Below are 19,739 nucleotides of genomic sequence, written 5' to 3'. Positions count from 1 at the left end.
TGAGGCAAACAAAGGCACTTGTCTCAGTCTTTTTTTTTTCTCTCGTTTTTGTTGTTTCCATGTTGAAAGGGGAAATTAAAACACTGGTAAATGCCAAGGAAAAGAATTTAACCATGGACTTTGCCTCAGTCATAATTTTTCTCTGGCTACGGTCCTGGTGATGCAAACCCAAGGAACGCACAGAAAAGACAAGGGAGCACAGTAAAAAACGCTAAACGGAATAGCTAAAGGAAAGGAAGACGAACTGTATAAATGGAACGCAAAACGAAACACAAAAGAGAAGGGCTAAAGGGCAGAGCTTAAGAGGCAGAATATTCAGGGAAATATATCACGTATTTAAGATATTGACAAAGAAACTAAAATAAACTCATTAATAAAGCTATTGATTAATTGATTGATCACAGTTTTTAATCGTACACACATTTCATTTTCATAAAATATATTTCTTAACTTTGTTCCTATCTGGTATAAAAAGGCAATACTATTTTTCGTTATATTACAGCCACTTCAATCTAACCATCAACTTAAAAATTATTTAGTCGCAACAGAATAGCACAAAACAAACGAGAAATGACTTGTTTCTAAAGCACAGTGCGGCTCCAATCAAACGTCACTAGATTTGCTCCGTTCTAGTTTTACTACCTCTTACGTTTTCCCGCGCTTACTATCAATGACTGATAACGCGTTTTCCCGCGCTTTAACATCAGTGACTGACAAAATATTTTCCCGCGCTTACTATCAGTGACTGATAACACGTTTTCCCACGCTTACCATCAGTGACTGATAACACGTTTTCCCGCGCTTGCAGTCGATTACGCCTTGTTCCAGCGCTTGCTATCAGTTCAATATTTTCCCGCGCTTGTAACTTTTCTTTTTGCAATATTTTTTCTCTTTTCACCAGTGACATAATTCTGCAGATTGATGGTTATCGCTAATTACTCCGTTTGCGTAAAAAAACTGCTTCTCGCATAACGTTTAGATTCCTCTCACAATACGTTTGAATTTTAAACCCTAAAAATCAGAAACTACCACAAGGCCATAATTGAAATGTGGAAGGCTAGGCACCCAATATCGTTTAAGATCTTCGTCCTCTCATCTGAGTTTTTTTTTGTTTTCTATTATCCAAAATTATTTTCTCTGCACTATGAAACTGTTAGATGAAAAAAATGAATTGCAGCTAACAACCGAGGTAAACGCAATCTAGCACGCAATTAGCGTTAAAAGAGCATTCTGAATCGTCCAACTTACTCGCGAAAGTAAAATATTTAATAAACAGCACTTGGTCAACGTCTTAACAATACACGATCCAAGCGCGAGAAGAACTTTGAGAGAATTCGAAAGATCATGTAAACCTGAACCGCAATAAAAACGTTCTTGAGTGATTCCACGAGGATATGCAAAAAGAACAGGGTCATTTCTACTTGAGCGACGATAGCTGGTTGCGCACTCCTCGATATTCTAGGGCATCTTTTCATTCTAAATCATCTCTCGAGCCATCACAAATACTTTCCACTACCTTCATTAAAAATTGCCTAAAATATGACCTGATCAAAATTGTCCGATATTTTGCTGTACTTTTTCAATACAAATAACCGAAAAAGACACCATATTTTACCATCAACTTGGCCGCTAAATTTCAATTTAACAGCGCGGCTATCAAGAAGTGTGATAACCTTCTGCAGAAATACTTTTTTCATTGACGAACAATTCTTTGCTATCTCTTTTTAAAGGCTGTGTTGAAACAAGCGTGACGTGATTGTAGGTATCAAATGTAGTTCCTTTAGGTCTGCAAACGTTTTCAACCACAGTGCAAGACAGCGAGTTAGTATCTCCAATCCACACATTTTGTCGCTGCCATAGAGCGGCATCTGGAGCACTGATGTTCTCTGAGTTCTTATTTTGGAACCCATCTCTAAAATCCAGGCTGGTCTATTTGGATCTTCAGTCATAGAGGAAGGAGGAGGTGAGGCGAGTGCCGAGGGATAAAGAGTGTCGAGGACAGGGGATTGGGAGATTAGAAAATGGAATGACGATTGAAGTTGACTGGCCCCAAGTTACCTCGCTTTCTGTTCCTCTAAGACTGATTCCAATACCGCAAGAATTTGTTGATTTTCATAAACTGAATTTTGAACGAATGCACTGAAGCCGAAATGAAATTGATATGTCATATGCCATAGCAGTAAAGCAAAGCAGAAAAATTCATCTGTTACCTCCATAACAACCCTGCTGCGTGAACATAAATTACAAAAAAAAACGTAAAATAGTTAGTCAAATAGGTATCTGTATTAAGATAGAGGTTTTCTGTTCTCTTTTCGTTTTTTCTTTTATGATTTTTTTGTTTTTGTTTTTTTGTCAAAGTCCGAGTCAGCAGCATCGAGAATCTTTCTTGATCTGCTTCATCAGTTCCAGTTCCTCAGATTCATAAAGGATTCCAGGACTGGTTCTGGTGCTCTTTCCGCCGGTCACAGGCACAGCGGCGTTTCTGTGTTGCCTTGCCTCTAAGCGATGGTTCAGCGGTTTTTCTAAAAGCTCTCATGCGCGGTTTTCGCACGGTGTTTTCTTCCTTGATCAGCATAGCTGGAACTGTTCGTTTTCCCTTTTTTGGCTGTTGTCGGATGATGTGGGAAGAAGATCCTGCCGCCATGGGTCGCTTGTTATCTCCACTGGCAACGGAGCATCCACTGTCACAATTCATAGTTTTAACTTCAGACGGGAATCCAATATTGTTGTCTGCCCAGTAAGCTTCTTAGCAACCATACCACTTGCTTCACCCGCTACTTTCTTTCTGGAGTTTGTTTTCCTCGCTTTACTCATACTGTTAAGCTTCGCTGCTTGTTTACCTTGTTTGGGCTGTGTCGAGGAATTCTTCTTTCTTAAACTTGTTCCAACATTACAAAGATTTTTCCCTGAGGCACCAAAGTCAGGTGCTGGAATTTCCATAATCTTGTTGAGGATACTAGCCAAAGTCTCAATTTTTATTAGATCAATGATCGATTGGCTTGATTGCGTGCCTAGGTCTTAGTAACGAACTTAGTTACAATGTTTACGTATGCTTATCTAGTTTCCTATTGGTTTTGTAATCGGACCTTTTAGCGTCACCACGCGCATATAAAAGCTTAGTTAGCGTCCCTTTAACAGAGTTTCGTAAGATTTCGCCTCGCTTAGTAGCACCTTTGCTGTCCTTCGTCTCCTAACCTTGGCACAAGCGGGACCGATATGTAAGTGATTTTCGTAGTTTTATTTAGTTTGTTTAGATTTAGTTTGTTCTATTTTGGGCGAAAGCAGATATATGTACAGAATCGTACATAACACAATTTTGATTGTCTTGGATTCAAAAAGGGAGCAATCGCATAAATTAGAGCCTCATCTAGTTACGCCCACATTTAAGGCTAGGCATGATTCTGGGCTGTTGATCAGTCGCAAATGTTCATCTTTTAATTGTTCATACAATCTCGAGTAGTTTTAACGCAGTTTATAATGATTTGTCTATGTATAATTTACGTTGTTCGTTGTTATTTTCTCGCGTTATCGACGTACACACGTATATTGTTACACGCCCCCTTGGTCTTATGTTACGCAGCATTTCAAGTAAATTGATTAGAAATTCGTTATATTGTTACTTCAGTTTACGATCGTTACTATTTGAAGCAATAAGTCGACGTTAACCGTCAACTTGGTTTTCCGTGAAAATGGGCCGTAACCAATCAGGAGCCGAGAAAGACAATAGGCTATTATTTGGAGAACAATGGATGCTATTGTTCTCCAAATCCAAGGTGGCGCTATTTTATTTTTAGCCAATCCGGAGCCGAATTAAGAATTCAAGATGGCGGCGCCCACGAAAGTCGGCCATGTTGGAAAACAGCCCACTAGCCTCGACGGAGGACTGGGATCGGTCTCATGGATTTCCATGACGACACAAATCACGCCAGGGTCACGCAAAAAATGTCATGCAACTTCAAAATCGATACTTAAAGTGTCCTGTGGTCCTAAACGACAGAGGTCCGTCCGGCAAGTGGCCATGATGAAGACTGAGAGACTTGGGTCCGAGTCTAGCCTATATAGGGTGGTGCAAAGCACGGAGGGGCGATGACCTAACTGGAAGTCAATTAGAGAATAGATGACATCAACCTACGTAAAACCCATTTACCTCGCTTTCATGCTGGGATTTATTGAGATGCATCCAACTGTGACTCATGAAAATTCGTATTCGTCCGGCAAGGGTATCACGCGTCACGCAAAATTCAGTTTAAAAACAAAGATTATATTCTCCAAAAGTTCTGGTGTTACAAACTAGGTCGTGTGCTGAGTGACCAGCGTCCATACGCTATTTACAAACAAGGTATTTGCATGCTGATGAAGGGGATAGAGTGTGCTTTGTCAGATGAATGTTATTTTCTCAGTATAAAATAATGGTACCATTGATCCTTGCTTTTAGGACATGTGGCGGCTCCTGAAGGAGCCGTTTTTTGTTTTGATGTTTTACTTACTGCTCAATAATTGAACGCAGACATAGTCTCTTCCTGTTCGCAACTCTCCTCTAAAGAACCATCTCTTTAGAGTGTTGAATAAGTTTCTGAGGTACTGTCGCCATGAAGTTTTGATTTAATCATCTCCTTTAGTCTCACCTCCCCGTTAATCTTTGGCGATGGCGCACCGTCAACCAATGAGTTGCTAGGAAGAGAAAGATCTCTCTCCACAAAAGTGCTTGTGAAATCGTAGCGTCGAAATCTTTGTCGCAATCCATCGTCAACTTGAGTTGTCATAGTTGGAGAAATTGAAACCGAAAAGCGTATGTTTAGAAGCTGTATCAGTCTTACCCCTTGAGAATAACATTTAAGAAATTTCAAACTTTTCTCGCTTGAAGTAAAGATCCAACAAACACTACAAATCGCTCCTAATTCAACAATTATAGTTGTCTAGGCGAGTTTCCAATAGGTACAAAAATAAATCACTTACATCAAACATAGTCCTTTCCTCTAAAGCGACGCACAGCTCTTGATCACTCAACTCCATAACTGCCAAGACAGGAAAGAAACTACAAAGGAGACGTGAGCTGAACGTTGTCACAAGTAAAATGAACTCTCTCAAGACCGTTTGACTTATAAACGGGTATTCACAAACAATAGACAATGTCAGGTGGTTAACAACCAATGAGAAGTTGGGGGATAGGGGGTACGCGATATCACGTGGTCAAGAATCAATGAGAAGACGGGGGGATAAGGGGGTATACCCCACAGTAATGCCATTAAATTGTTATAAACAAAACAACGAGTCTGAGTCTTTATAACGTTTATTGGATGATAATAACTCCAAAGGGAGAATTGATTATAATTTTAAGTCTTGACAGTCGGAATTCCACAAAGTGTTGAGAACTAGACTCGTTTCCTGTTTCTCAGATTCTTGATCCCAGGCCCCAAAACGCACGATATTCTGGCCTAGTTTTCGTTGCTTTTGGTCATGAAGTCTTTGCCTGATCCGCTCCTTATTCTTGGCATAATAACTTCTCCAGTTCTCGTTGATCCGTTCCCTGTTGTTTTTACTGTATTGTCTTCGGTAATTCCTGATGTGCTCCTTGTTCTGTTGACAATAGGCTCTCTGGCTGCTGACGAGTCGTTCCTTGTTGTTTTCATACCATCTTTTACGACGGGTTTTGAGAATCCCGACGTTCTCTGCACGATATCTTTTTTGTTGGGCCAGGATTCGCTCTCTGTTCTTTGCATAATATTTTTTTATGGTAGGCCTTTTTACAGACAACCTTCTGGTCATCCCTGACAGTTGATTGGAGCAATTCATCTTTTTTTTTATTTCATTTTATTTTATTTTATTTTTTTCCCTGACAGTTGATTGGAGCAATTCATCTTGCATGTGTGGCGTCACACACTCTTATAAGAGTCACATCGCTAATTCAGGTCTCTTCTACTTCCTCTTCGTCATCATCGTCGGGGAGTAACTTCTTTTGCATTAGTCTGTTTAACAGCAATTTCCGTTTCGCCACTGCCGACTCGGCCGCTTCGTCAAAACCCATGTCGTCTTCCTCAATAAAGCGTCGAAGAGTCTTCATGACTTTACGGTGTATTGCGTCGTGTTTGATACGATGAGTTCATTGAAGACGCTCTAAGTCCTTCGTAGCCTTCTTCTACTTACAGGTAATAGGGCATTGAAAGCAGCATTTTCGGCATAGTTTAGGGATTTTCCTTTATCCAGGAACTGCTGGACTTCTTTCAGGTAGGATTCTTTGAGATCTTCCCCGACATTTTGACGTAACGGACTCTTTTGACGTAACGGACTTCTTCTTCCTCTTCGGAGCTGCTACTATCCTCCTCTTCTTCCTGTCCCTCTTCAGGCTCCTCTTCTTCCACTTCCTCTTCCTCATCTACGTTTTCATCATTGTTATCTTCTACGGGGCCAAAAACATCTGTTGAACGATCATCGATGGTTCTCGTCGACCTTCACCCAAGACAACGTGCTTCAAATGAGCCGAGTGGATCAAAATGATATTTAATATACCATTTTAGTCAAGGATCAGACTTCCTCTTTCTTTCTTCGATGCCAGCGCGGGTATCCTTCATGCGTCAGGAGGTGACTAAACACGCGCTTCCTGTCATCACTGGCGGGATGTAAATCCAGGACCGTGTACCCAAACGGTCGTTCGGTCACTTTTTGATAGGCGTCCATCATGCCTTACCAGCAAGTGGGAAAAGCTTGAAGCAGTAAATTCTTCATCCCTAATTGATCTCTTGGATTTTTGAAGGCTACGATATAGTGGGCGTCCCTGGAAATACTCTTGGCGTATTTGCCTGGTGGAAACATGTCTTGGCACAAGTATAACATGGTGATATTTTGATGATGAGAGTGTTTGGTAAATAAGTCCAGCAACGCTTTGTCCTCACCTCCCTCTGCCATCAGATCGTCTAATACGAGGAATCCACCCTACCGAGACCATGACTTGAGATGGTCTGACTCTGGAATCCCTTCGTGAAATTGCACACCAGCGACTTTCATGTCTCGGAATCATCTTGCCTCGCCCCGTAGCCATAATGAATCGTAGGGGGGGGGGGGGGGTTTACAAACAATTCTTCCAAGTAATCCAAGAGTAACGATTCGGTAAAACAAGCCTTGCCACAACCAGAAGGGCCCACGATCAAAATACTAGAGGGTGTCTTGAACCGAAACGCTTCTCCCATTTCTATTTCACTAGGGATCCCATGGTGCTTTTCGGTAGGATATGAGATCTTTGTGATATCCTCTGGTGTTTTTTCCTTTGACAACTATGTTTCTCGTGACGGATTCTATTCTCTTCAGGCGTAAAGAGTCCCTGGCAACAACGGCATGATAACGACATGTTTCACTCACAGACTCCTTACTTCAAATGATTTAAGTTAGATGAAGTATTATATTTATCCTTGGCCGATAATTATTGGTAATTTAGTTAATCGTTACGATCATGGAGGAAAGGAAAAACAAACGACTTGCGGAGGAGGAGAAGGAAGAGGAAGAGGTGGAAGAGGTGGAAGAGGAGGAGGAGGTGAAGAAGACGGAGGAGGAGGAGGAGCAGAAGAAGGTGGAGGACGACGAGGAGGAGCTGGAGGAGGGGGTGGAGAAGGACGAAAAGGAGTTGGAAGAGAAAAAGAAGCAGGCGGAGGTGGAGGAGGACGAGAAGGAAGAGGTGAAGGAGAAGGAGAAGGAGGAGGTGGAGGAAAAAATGGAGAAAGAGGAGGAGGAGGTGGAGGAGGTGGAAGAGGAGGTGGACGAAGAGGAGGAGGAGGTGTAGGAGGACGAAGAGAACGAGAAGGGGGGAAGTGGAGGAGGAGGTGGAGTAAGAGGAAGAGGAGATGTAAGAGGAGGAAGAGGTGGTGGAGGAGGAAAAGGAAGAGGTGTAAAAGGAGAAAGAGGAGTTGGAGGAGGAGGAGGAGAAAGAGAAGGAGGAGGTGGACGAGGTGACAGAGAAGGAGGAGTTAAAGGAGAAGGAAAGCAAGAGGTGGAAGAGATGGAGGAGGAGGTGAAGGAGAAGGAGAAAGAGCAGGAGAAGGTGGAGGAGGAGAACGTGGAAAACGAGGTGGAGAAAGAGGAGAAGGAGAAGGAGGTGGAGTAGGAGGTGGAGAAGGAGATGGAGGAGGGGGAGGTGGAGGAGAAGGAGAAAGGGAGGAGAAGTTGGAGGAGGAGGAGCAGGAGGAGGTGGAGGTGGGCGAGGAGGAGGTGGAGGTGGGCGAGGAGGAGGTTGGAGAGGAGGTGGAGGAAGAGGAGGAGGAGGAAGAGGTGGAGGAGGAGGAGGTGGAGGAAGAGAGGGTGGAGGAAGTGGGGGAAGAGGACGAGAAGGAGGAGGTGGAGGTGGCGGTGGACGAAGAGGTAAAGAGGAGGAGGTGGAAGAGGAAGAGGTGGAAGAGGAAGAGGTGGAAGAGGAAGAGGTGAAAGTGGAGGACGAGTAGGAGGTGGAGAAGGAGGTGGAGGAAACGGAGGTGGGGGAGGAAGCGGAGTTCGAGGAGGAGCACGATGAGGTAAAGGAGAAGGTGGAGGAAGAAGAGGAGGAGCAGGAGGAGGTGTAGGAGGACGAGGAAGAGGAGGAGGTGGTGGACGAGGAGAAGGAGATGTAAGAGGAGGAAAAGGAAGAGATGAAAGAGGAGGAGGAGAGGGAGACGGTGGAGGAGGTGAAGGAGAAGGAAAAGGAAGAGGTGGAAGAGATGGAGGAGGAGGTGAAGGAGGAGGAGGAAGGGGAGGGGGAGTAAGAGGTGGAGGAGGAGGTGGAGGAGGGGGAGGAGGGGGAGGAGATGGAGGAGGTGGAGGAGGAGGTGGAGGAAGAGGAGGAGTAGGAAATGGAGGAGGAGGTGGACGAAGAGGAAGCGGAGGAGGTGTAGGGGGACGAGAAGGAGGAGAAGGAGGATTAGGTGGAGGAGGAGATGGAGGAAGAGGAGGAGGAGATGTAGGAGGAGGAGGTGGAAGAGAAAAAGGAAGAGGTGTAAGAGGAGGAGGAGGAGTTGGAGGAGGAGTTGGAGGAGGAGGAGAAGGAGGAGGAGGAGGTAGCGGAGGTGACGGAGAAGGAGGAAGAGGTAAAGGAAAAAGAAAAGGAAGAGGTGGAAGAGATGGAGGAAGAGGTGAAAGAGAAAGAGGAGGAAGAGGAGGAGGTGGAGGAGGTGGAGAAGGAGTATGTGGAGGAGGTGGAGGGAGGTGAAAGAGGAGCAAGAAGAGGAGGAGAAGGAGTAGGAGGTGGAGGAGGAGAAGGAGTAGGAGGTGGAGGAGGAGGAGAAGGAGGTGGAGGAGGGGGAGGTGGAGGAGAAGGAGAAGGGGGAGGAGGAGTTGGAGGAGGAGGAGGTGAAGGAGGGGAAGGAGGAGGAGTAGGAGAAGGGGAAGGAGGAGTTGGAGGAGGAGCAGGAGGAGGTGGAGGCGGACGAGGAGGAGGAGGTGGTGGAGGAAGAGGAGGAGGATGTGGAGGGAGAGGTGGAGGAGGAGGAGGTGGACGAGGAGGAGGAGGTGGACGAGGAGGAGGAGGTGGAGGAGGAGGAAGAGAAAGAGGTGAAAGAGGAGGAGGAGGTGGAGGAGAAAAAGGAGGAGAAGGAGGACGAGGAGGAGAAGGAGGAGGTGGAGGAGGAGGAGAAGGCGGTGGAGGAGGAGGACCAAAACTCCATGGCGACAGTACTCCCGAAACCTATTCGACACTCTAAGGAGATGGTTCTTCAGAGGAGAGTTGCGAACAGGAAGAAACTATGGCTGCGTTCAATTATTGAGCAGTAAGTAAAACATCAAAACAAAAAACGGCTCCGTTAGGAGCCGCCACATGTCCTGAAAGCAATGATCAATGGTACCATTATTTTATACTGAGAAAATAACATTCATCTAACATGACACACTCTATCCCCTTCGTCAGCACGCAAATACCTTGTTTGTAAATAGCGTATGGACGCTGGTCACTCAGCACACGACCTAGTTTGTAACACCAGAACTTTTGGAGAATATAATCTTTGTTTTTAAACTGAATTTTGCGTGACGCGTGACACCCTTGCCAGACGAAGACGAATTTTCATGAGTCACAGTTGGATGCATCTCAATAAAATCCCAGCATGAAAGCGAGGTAAATGAGTCTGATGTAGGTTGATGTCATCTATTCTCTAATTGACTCCCGATGAGGTCATCGCCCCACCATGCTTTGCACCACCCTATATAGGCTAGACTCGGACCCAAGTCTCTCAGTCTTCATCATGGCCACTTGCCGGACGGACCTCTGTCGTTTAGGACCACAGGACACTTTAAGTATCGATTTTGAAATTACATGACATTTTTTGTGTGACTCTGGCGTGATTTGTGTCGCCATGGAAATCCGTGAGACCGATCCCAGTCCTCCGTCGAGGCTGGTGGGCTGTTTTCCAACATGGCCGACTTTCGTGGGCGCCGCCATCTTGAATTCTTAATTCGGCTCCGGATTGGCTAAAAATAAAATAGCGCCACCTTGGATTTGGAGAACAATAGCATCCATTGTTCTCCAAACATTAGCCTATTGTCTTTCTCGGCTCCTGATTGGTTACGGCCCATTTAAGCTTGCATTACTACTCTGGTTATCGAACGAGGCAATAGATTAGTAGTACAAGGAATTGGTTCATTCGTTTCAGCAACATGATGGTCTTCTTTTATGGTATTACCCGTCTCCTTTGACACTGCTTTGTCCCCCATGTTCTCTGTTTTTCTCGTGGAATGTTGTCTATCGTGTTTTGCTTTGCCCGAGCCCGATGAGAAATCGCTTCGTGATAGCATCACCGTGTTGGTTAATGTTATTGACGATTTTGAATCAGTGTCTTCCGCCCCTTTTTCTGTGATTGTCATAGACCTTGATTTCCTCGTTCGGGTTTTCTTTCTTGGGCGTGGAGCTGCTCCAGGCCTGGACGAAGTTGTTTCATTTGAGGCAGCTTGGACTGTTTTGATATCCTCTTCCTGATTAGCAGTTGTTATGGATGCGGGATCGAAGATCTTGTCCATATCCATCACTAACATAAGCTTAGGGTTGCTAGTCTTGGGCCTCGATATGCTGCAAGGACGGAAGAGATTGCCTCATTTGGTTCAGCAGCAAAGGGAATATCATTTAAAATATACTCTATATCCTTTGCCAGTTGTTCATCTGCCTGCTGACTACGTTCCACTGAAAAATCCTCTTGAAGAGGCACCAGTGCGCTAAGATCTGATGTACTGCTTTCATTAACGGTATCTTTCTCATTTTTTGTCAAGTCATCACCTGCTTGATAATATTCCTGACTAGACACTGTTTTCTTTGACAACACTTTACCACAGGAAGCTTGGAGGTTCGATTTATTTGCAGGGATGTCATCTTTCAAAGTATAGTCGGCATTTCCTGCGATGTTCTTATCATGTGTGAGTTTGTTTCCTCTTTTCTTAGCACGCCGTGCCTTTTTCGAGGATGAAACTGCACCAGTGGACATTTGTCCCTGTGATTCAGTTGCAGGAATATCGTCGTTAAAGAAGAAGCCTATGTTGTTCACTAGTTCCTCGTCGTCTTTGAATTCTTTTTCCTTAGCGGAACATTTCTTGGGTGGCCGTACCTTTTTGGTGGTTGGACCTCTACCAGAGGACATTTGCCGGCTTGATGCTGCTGCAGTGACATCGTTGTTCAAGATGCTGTCAATATCGCCTGCTGGTTTCTTTTCTTCTGTTATGTTTTTCTTCCTTGTGGAATTTTCCTAGCACTTCTTGCTTTCTTCGAGGATAAAACTGTTCCAGGGGAAACGTTTTCCTTTGATTTAACTGCAGGGACATAATCGTTCAGGATGTATTCGATATCATCTGCTAGTTTCTCCTCGTCACTGATATGTTTTTCCCTTATGAAATATTCCTTGACACGTTGTGCTTTTAGTGAGGTTGAAACTGTACCAGATCAAATTTGCCCCTTTGTTTCAGCCGCAGGGATGTCGTCCTTCAAGATATAGTCGATATCGCCTGCTAGTTTCTCTTGCTCCCTTTTGTCTCTTCCCCTTGTGGACTTTTTTCTTTTTACGCTGCGCCTTTTGCGTGGATAAAACCGCACCACAGTTGATTTTCCCACCTGACTCAGCTGTTGCGACAGCGTCATTCAAAGCACATTCCATGTCTTTTGTTAGTTTCTCATCTTCTATGTCCTCTTCTTCCCTCGTTGGATAATTCGTCGCATGCTGTTTTGCGCACAAACTTGCCAAGGGATCATTCTGCATCTGCAACAGTTTTGAAACTATTGATGCATTGAAATCTTCGTAACATACATCGATCGTAACATTCATTTTGGTTACTATACATGGAGCCCGTTGCTCTATAGTTTGGAGCTGAACATTGAGGCCTTAGTCCAACTGAGACACAGTTGAAATTCTTTTCAACATTGCCTAAAATGCTCAACGCTGCCCAGTTCTAGTTCAGCTCTAAACCACTGAATAAGGGGTTTAACAGAAAACGAAATGGAATAGCTATATAACGTTTTCAACGCCTCCTTACTCTTTTGTCCAAATAAGTTAATATAATCAGTCAATCAATCATCCGTTCAGTCGGTCAGTCAGTCAGTCAGTCAGTCATTCAATCAGTCAGTCAGTCAGTCTGTCAGTCAGTCAGTCAGTCAGTCAGTCATTCAGTCAGTCAGTCAGTCAGTCTGTCAGTCAGTCAGTCAGTCTGTCAGTCAGTCAGTCAGTCAGTCAGTCATAGTCACAACATTTACCCAAGAGCTTGTTATATCATATGTCATTGTTTAAAATAAGACCGTAATACTTCTTCAAGTACCTGCTCTTTATCGTCAATTTTCTTGTTTTTCCTTTTGGCATAGATCGCTTTTGGGCCTGGTGCTGCACCAGCGATAGATAGACTTGTCCCATTTGATTTCGCATCAGGTTTTCTTTTACTTACGATGTTCTGGATATCACTTTCTAGTTTGTTATCTTTAGCTTCTTTCTTGGCCTTATTTCGTTTGGTGGATGAGCGTGGGATCACATCAGAGCTGGGAGAACTTTGCCCATTACATTCCGCAGGAGGCATGTCATCGTCCAAGATGTAGTCGATATCCTCTGCCAGGGATTTATCTGCTTTCCCCTCGATTGTTTTCACGGATGAGCGCGGCGTTACAATGGAGGTGGGTGAATTTAACCCATCAGAACCAATTAGGTTGATTCCATTTGATTCCGCGGCAGGCAAGTCGTCGTTCAAGATGTAGTTGATATCCTCTGCCAGTGAGTTCTCTGCTTTTTTCTTGTTTGTTTTCGCGGATGAGGGCGGTGTTGCACTGGATCTGGGCGATTTTAACCCATTTGAACCAATTAGGTTGATTTTAATTGATTTCGTGGCAGGTAAGTCGTCGTTTAAGATGTGGTCGATATCCTCCACCAGTGAGATTATTTCATCCGGGACTTCTGGAATCTTCCTCTCTACAAAGCTATCAACGTTGTCAGTCAGCATGATCTCATCTTTGTAATTAAGCTGACGTATGCTGTCCTCTTTCTTAAGTCGTCTTATTGCACCGGAGGGACAAGACTTCAATGCAATGACGTTATTTCCATCCCCATTTTCGGTGGACGACTCTTCACTCCATTCTTTATTCCTGTGAGGCCTGTGCAACAGACTTTCCAAACTGTCCTTCTTTTCTCGTGGGCAATGTTTTGCCTCCGACGTGGGATCTACACCAGTCTCAATAAATCCACTTGTTGAGCGCTTTTCAGTAAGATCTACTACACTCGCTGTCTCCACTGCTTTTTCAAGGCGTGAACGTGTTTCTTCAACATGGCTCGCGAGCTCAGAATCTTGCCCGTGTTCGTTTTCAGTTGGAAATAAATTTGGCGAGCTACCCACTGAGACAAAGTGTCGCGATGACGATGCTCCTGTTTCTTTTGCGGTTGTAGAACAACAGACGCCCATATTTTCACTGTGAAAGTACTTTTTTTTAGTTGACAAATCAGTCGCACAACTTCTCTCAAGAATTTGTGTTTGAATCTGAATTTTCCTTTATGACGCTCGCAGTACGTAACTGCGCGAGCCTGAGGACGAAACAAAATCGAACACGGCGCGCGCGCAAGGAAAAATCTGAAAGAGCACTTGCAAACATTAACATTACCTCAAAGATTAAACTTTAAGAATATGGTCATGACCCTTAGGACCTGGAAAAGAAGTTCGATTCCACCCTTTAAGTTCTCTGGATTTTAATTTTCTTATCGAAAAAAATCAAACAACTTGATTTACGCAAAAATCCACAATTAGTAGAGTTTAACTGAATTGTAGACTGATGCAACTGCTGCAATCTGATTGGCTGAACTATCGTAAACTTTTTGACTATAGTATGATTTACCTGGAGGTCGTCTACAAAATGGCGACTATTTTTCGTTTATCCGAAGTTTAATGTGTTTTTCTGCTTAATAATAGCAGCAAAAGAAAGATGCCTCCCCCAGTTTAAACGTAGGTGTACTTGGTTTTAGCGGGAGCATCAATGGCGACATTAATAGTGTTGTTGTTCTCAGAAATCGCCCTCACTCCCAGATATGACAATAACCCTGCAGTGGTGTTCAGACTGTCTTGCTTTAGTTTCAGGAATGCTTGAGCCTCGGCTTCGTAAGCTGCTCGGATACTCTCCGCCTCAGCGCGAGCTTTAGATAAAAGCACCCTGGCCGCGGATTCTGCGCGCTGGATTGTAATCTGCGCCTGCGCGAGGGCTTCCTCTTTGTCTGTCCTCGCCTCAACCAATTGCCGCGGGCGCTGGTTTTCAGCAACCTTGATGTTTTCTTTCGCGGCCTCCTTGTTTCTAACAACCTTTTCGTATGACTCCGGCCGCTTTATGCTTTCAACCTAAGTGGAATGGAAGAAACGATGTTAAGAAAGGAGAAACCAGAAACTGCAAGGGACCGCATACGATAAACGCTGCGAACGTAGGGTCTACATGAGATCTGATCAGCCAAAACATGTATGAAGACAAACAATAGACTGCAAGGCTGATACTACGTGAAAAACGTTTCGAGACACCAACATGACAAGAACCGATAAAGTGGGATCGCAACAGTGGACAGCTGTTTCGCCCTTCTTGGGGCTCGTCAGCACTGTGTAGCGAAGATATGTAACGCCAGCCCAACAGCCAAAGTACGGAACTTGATATAGTGAACGGGTCACTTTGCAATTTATGTGCGTTGGCTGTTGGGCTGGCGTTACATATCTTCGCTACACAATGCTGACGAGCCCCAAGAAGGGCGAAACAGCTGTCCACTGTTGCGATCCTACTTTATCAATTCTTGCCATGTTGGTGTCTCGAAACGTTTTTCACGTAGTATCAGCCTTGCAGTCTATTGCTTGTTAAGAAAGGAGACCGTACTTAAGGAACGGAGAAAGCGAAAGGGGCACTAAGAATAGGGGATGAGACATAACTTCATTTACTCTGTTTTAGCCTTTTCTTGCCAGAAGAAGCCAGCTGACAATTTAGATTTCTACACTAAAAAACAACTTTTCCTGTGGCGCATTGCATGCGATCTACATGGTTTTATAACTCGGAGAGTTTTCTTAATGTACCCCAATGGTTATGGATGCAATGGTTACTTTTAACTAAATCCCCTTTGGAAGTGAAACAGTGTCACATCAAGTGCAATATTGTCCAGGCCATCTGATCGTATCCTACTTCATTTATTATCTTTGGATTGTCCGTCATTACCTGAAGATCTTCCACGTCAGCCCACACGGTAGCAAATCGCCGTCCCAGGGTATTTCGGACGAGGTCCTGAAACGAGGCACGTTGTGACTGCAGCTGAGTTGTGTTAAAGCCGCTACAGGCATCATGTATAGAGGACTCGCCAATGCTCCTAAAAGTATAAAGTACAAGTAAGGAATAAGCAAGTCACCGTGTTGTTATGCATAACATAATACAATATCAACAATGGTGGGCAGTACAACAGTAGTCCATTTTACAGTTGTCTGCTTAGTGACCCGGCCTTTGAATGGCAGCGAAGCCGGAGGTGACCTTGTTTTGATACAGACGTCACTGCTTCTGTTGTGTAAATCAAGTTGTTCTAATGCTAACTATGCACAATTACATGACAAAAGCAGAGAGATCTGTATCAAAGCAAGGTCACCTCCAGCCTTACTGCCACTCAAAGGCCAGGTTACCGAGCAAACAACTGTGAAATGGTCTACTGCTGTACTGCCCGCCATTGTTTCCCACCATTGTTCGTAAGAACTTAAAATATTTTGAGCGCTTTAGTTAAGAATTAGTTCATGACTCATGAGCCTAAGAGTTGCTCGATGTGTGGTCGAGAACAACTGCAGTTTTCGAATTTTTCCAAACTTCCATTCTTTTATAAAGAAGCGAGGTATTTTATCCCGCCGGAAGAAGCTTGCATGTGTTACTGTGACATCAAAAAGTGAATTAGAGCATTTCTATTCTCTCCACCCCTCCCCCCGCATCATTAAACTCGCCGGTAGCTGTGCAGAGGCACTGTGAGAGTAAAATGTCTTGCCCAAGAACACGACACATAAGGGACCTCAAGCAAACCACGACGGCAATGGCAACGAAAGCGTCACCAAACAAAAGGTTTAATGAGCAAAACAATAGCTGTGCACGTGCGTTCTAAATCTTTGTACATTTCTTAGCTGTCCTCTGCAAAAACAACGTGAAATGACTAAGTTCTGCGTATTTTGGAGAACACGAACGATGGCGGCTAATTTTTCTTATTTTCATTTGGAATTGAACGCTGGTGTTACATATTTAGCTTGAGCAAGTTCTGAGACCGATAGGCGCACTGAACAGATCCAGACAATTACGAAATTCGAAGATAACATATAAATTCATTTTTTACTAGGCGTTGTCCTCGGGGTCGCCGTTGTCATTGCTTAAGCTCCCTAAACAATCCAGGGAGGAGTGCTCTTTCCAGAGTACACTGCGCCAACTATAAGGTCATCGCACCTTTCCCTTAAATTTCAAATTTAACAACGGCATTAGAATTCATCAACAGTTAACTATATTTTCGTCATAAATTAGTAACCTTACTTGAGGATATCCAGATAGTTTTCGCTGTCCTTAAACTGCTTAATGATCTCCACGAGGTTGTTGGGCCTGGCTCGGTACTGAAGCTTGATGAAAAGGTCGATTTCTACGCCATCTTTATTAAGGCACTCCACGTCAAATGTAATGCTCTGGAACACACTCTTGAAGGTGATGAATTTGTAACCTGGTGCGCCTGCGTGGAGACCTTCCCGCTTCACGTTGCTTGACAGTGTCTTTTGATGGATGTTGTAGGCCACACCCACTGATGATAAAACAGAGTATGTTTCAATTTACCGGATTTTACCGTATCCATGGGCGCTTTCCATTCGACCAAAATTTCCGAAATTTTCGAAACGGAGACAAATGGTACGGAAATTTCCAGGGATAGGTCCCAGAAAATCCCGAAATTGTTGAATTTCCGAAAAGCGAACCATTCAACCGAAAATTCTGGAAATTCCAGGATGAAAATCAAATGGAACGGAAATTTCCAGGAAAATATGTTCGAAAATTTGGGTTTTCCTCAAGAGGTTGTCCTCTTTTTCGGAAATTATGCAAATTCGCGATTTTCTCCCTGCGATTTTCTATTCATTTTCTATGCTAGTTCTTTTGGTCGCGATCACAGCGAGTTGAACATCTCACGCAAGGATGATGGCGACGCGTATTCAAAAATGGAAATACTTTAGAATCATTCCACTTATATGTCGATAAATACTAGCGGCAGCTAAACTCGTGAAGAAAGCGTTTTATAAAAATAATGTCCCGGTGGTGTACTTGTTTGTTTTGGCATAGCTTGTCTAAGAAATGTACAAAGATTTATAACGCGTGCAGAACCATTGTGGACTCATCAAACCCTTTGTTTTGTGACTTTTTCGCTGCCGTTGTGGTCTATAAAAAGTCACGATGTCGACATATCAGTGCTCTGTTTGCTTCTGTAGTTGCGACTTAAACCTTGAAGTCATTGAAAAATTCCAAGCGAACAAAACTGTGCGGCTTGTCGTTTTCCACACCGGAAAAGTCTGAACCATTCGTCCATGGAAATTTCCGGAAATTCAAGCCGGAATTTTTGGTCGAATGGAAAGCGCCCTATAAAACCACCCTGAATAGCAAAATAAACAGTACCATATGAAAGTATTGCTCGATAGCTTTCATTTGCATGGTCACGTACTATTGGGTTTCATCCACAGACTTTTTTTTTTGGCTGGAGATCTTAGCAAGCTCAACGAGGTTTTCTATGAAGATCCCCGTAAAGTTTCGAACACCTTGTACAACATAATAAACAGTACCACATGAAAGTACTGCTCAATAGCTTTCATTTGAATGGTCACACACTAGGGTTTTATCCACTAACTTAAAACTAGATCAAACAAATTGAATTATTTATAACTACTGTATGAAAGATCTTTTTGAAAGGTAAAAAAGGTTAATTCTGCATTCGAGTCTATATTCGAGCCCACCAGGCCGGAGCTTATCCCGGTTTCAGTAGCATGAAGCGACTAGGAGTATTTCTACTCCTCCCTGGATGCGATGCTAGTTCATCGCAGGTTTACCCGCCAGCATTAAATTCACCAGTACCAATTTATTCACCTGGGTGGAGAGAGGCACTGTGAGAATGAAGTGTTTTGCCCAAGAACACAACACAATGTACCCGGCCACGGCTAGAACCCAGACCGCTCGATTCGGAGGCGAGCGACCACCGTTCCTCCAGAACATCTTGTAAACAATCAAATAAAGGTTTCGTATTCTTTCAAAACGTATTCTCAGATCTCTTATTCCTCTGATGCAGATATTGATTAAACAAATATTCATTCTGTAACTTGTTGACAAGCTTGTAACATCCCAACATAGTTCTTTGAGATATTTAAGTATTTTACTGACTAATTTACGTATTTTAGTTTCCCTGTTTTGTTTATTTATATTTTATGTCCGAGTAGCTATAGATATATTTTTGTTCTTAATCAACTTTTTGTACAATTTTAACATTTTTGAGATCTTCTAGTACTGTTTTTATATGTGTTGCGTCGTTATAACCTTGGAAACCTTCGCGAGCCAACTTCGGCAAGGAACGTTATAGGTAAGAATAACGAATTCATAAATGACCTGGCTCACTTTAAGTTACATCGGCTTGAAGAAGTTAGTCTTGGAAACCCACTCTAGCCATGAACATCAGGTAAAGTTTGCAAGGCGACTGACCTCCTAAAGGCTATCAATTCTCGCGTGAATCGTAGATATTTGTGAGGAGTGTGCATTTTGACTCGTACATGCAGGGCCCTTGAAAACACAATCGATACAAAATATTCTACACCACATTTACCTTCGTCCGAATCCAGTTTGCGAAGTGATGTCCCCACCATAGCTGATATGAAGATTATCACAGCCACAACTACGCCGATAACGACTGAAGCCCGTCTAAACGAATCGACCATGATTTGACGCTACACCTGACAGATATTTCTAACCGAAGTCGTCGTACGAAGCTGGAGAGGAAAGTGCAAACTTTGCATAAAGATGACAAATTAGACATCAAATTTGCATTTCATTCGTTTATATTACAATTTTTGTTCCAAATCAGTAATTTTCCGCTTAGTCGAAAAGCAATATCGAAATGTTTACCTGCTATCACGCACGTAGCTCGCAACGATGTTACTTTTCAAAATCATTCTCAATGCGTTGGCGTCACGAACATATATTACACGACTTCTCTTCCTAACGGAAAATCAAAACGCTTTACTGCATGTCATCAATAACGGAGTAAATATAACTTCCTCAGAAGCTTCTA

At 43.5% G+C, this 19,739-nt stretch overlaps 2 protein-coding genes across 2 annotated transcripts; both read right to left on the bottom strand.

The window, feature by feature from the left end:
- Positions 1-11,805: 11,805 nt before the first annotated feature.
- On the bottom strand, positions 11,806-13,970 carry LOC149107438 (uncharacterized). Its single transcript, XM_089296985.1, has 2 exons — positions 12,739-13,970; positions 11,806-12,185 (listed from the first exon to the last, which is right to left on the bottom strand). The coding sequence occupies exons 1-2, from the start codon at positions 13,861-13,863 to the stop codon at positions 11,892-11,894; spliced, it is 1,419 nt and encodes a 472-aa protein (XP_089153111.1). The 5' UTR covers positions 13,864-13,970; the 3' UTR covers positions 11,806-11,891.
- A 157-nt stretch (positions 13,971-14,127) lies between these two features.
- LOC110056266 (uncharacterized) lies at positions 14,128-19,452 on the bottom strand. Its single transcript, XM_020762725.2, has 4 exons — positions 19,275-19,452; positions 16,967-17,225; positions 15,635-15,782; positions 14,128-14,784 (listed from the first exon to the last, which is right to left on the bottom strand). Exons 1-4 carry the CDS (start codon positions 19,384-19,386, stop codon positions 14,392-14,394), a joined length of 912 nt encoding a protein of 303 aa, XP_020618384.2. The 5' UTR covers positions 19,387-19,452; the 3' UTR covers positions 14,128-14,391.
- Between the last annotated feature and the right edge of the window lie 287 nt (positions 19,453-19,739).

This window comes from Orbicella faveolata, unplaced genomic scaffold (genome assembly GCF_042242905.1).
Source record: "Orbicella faveolata isolate gen_17 unplaced genomic scaffold, um_ofav_v1 contig_27, whole genome shotgun sequence".
Taxonomy (NCBI): Eukaryota; Metazoa; Cnidaria; class Anthozoa; order Scleractinia; family Merulinidae; genus Orbicella; species Orbicella faveolata.
This window is presented reverse-complemented; position numbering and strand designations above follow the sequence as displayed.

Coding starts and splice junctions, on each gene's coding strand:
- LOC149107438 (XM_089296985.1), bottom strand. CDS start 13,863: ATGGGCGTCTGTTGTTCTACAACCGCAAAAGAAACAGGAGCATCGTCA. Junction 12,186..12,738: donor AAATTGACGATAAAGAGCAG/GTACTTGAAGAA, acceptor AAACTGTTGCAG/ATGCAGAATGATCCCTTGGC.
- LOC110056266 (XM_020762725.2), bottom strand. CDS start 19,386: ATGGTCGATTCGTTTAGACGGGCTTCAGTCGTTATCGGCGTAGTTGTG. Junction 17,226..19,274: donor CAAACTGGATTCGGACGAAG/GTAAATGTGGTG, acceptor TTTTATCATCAG/TGGGTGTGGCCTACAACATC. Junction 14,785..15,634: donor CTGACGTGGAAGATCTTCAG/GTAATGACGGAC, acceptor CATTCCACTTAG/GTTGAAAGCATAAAGCGGCC.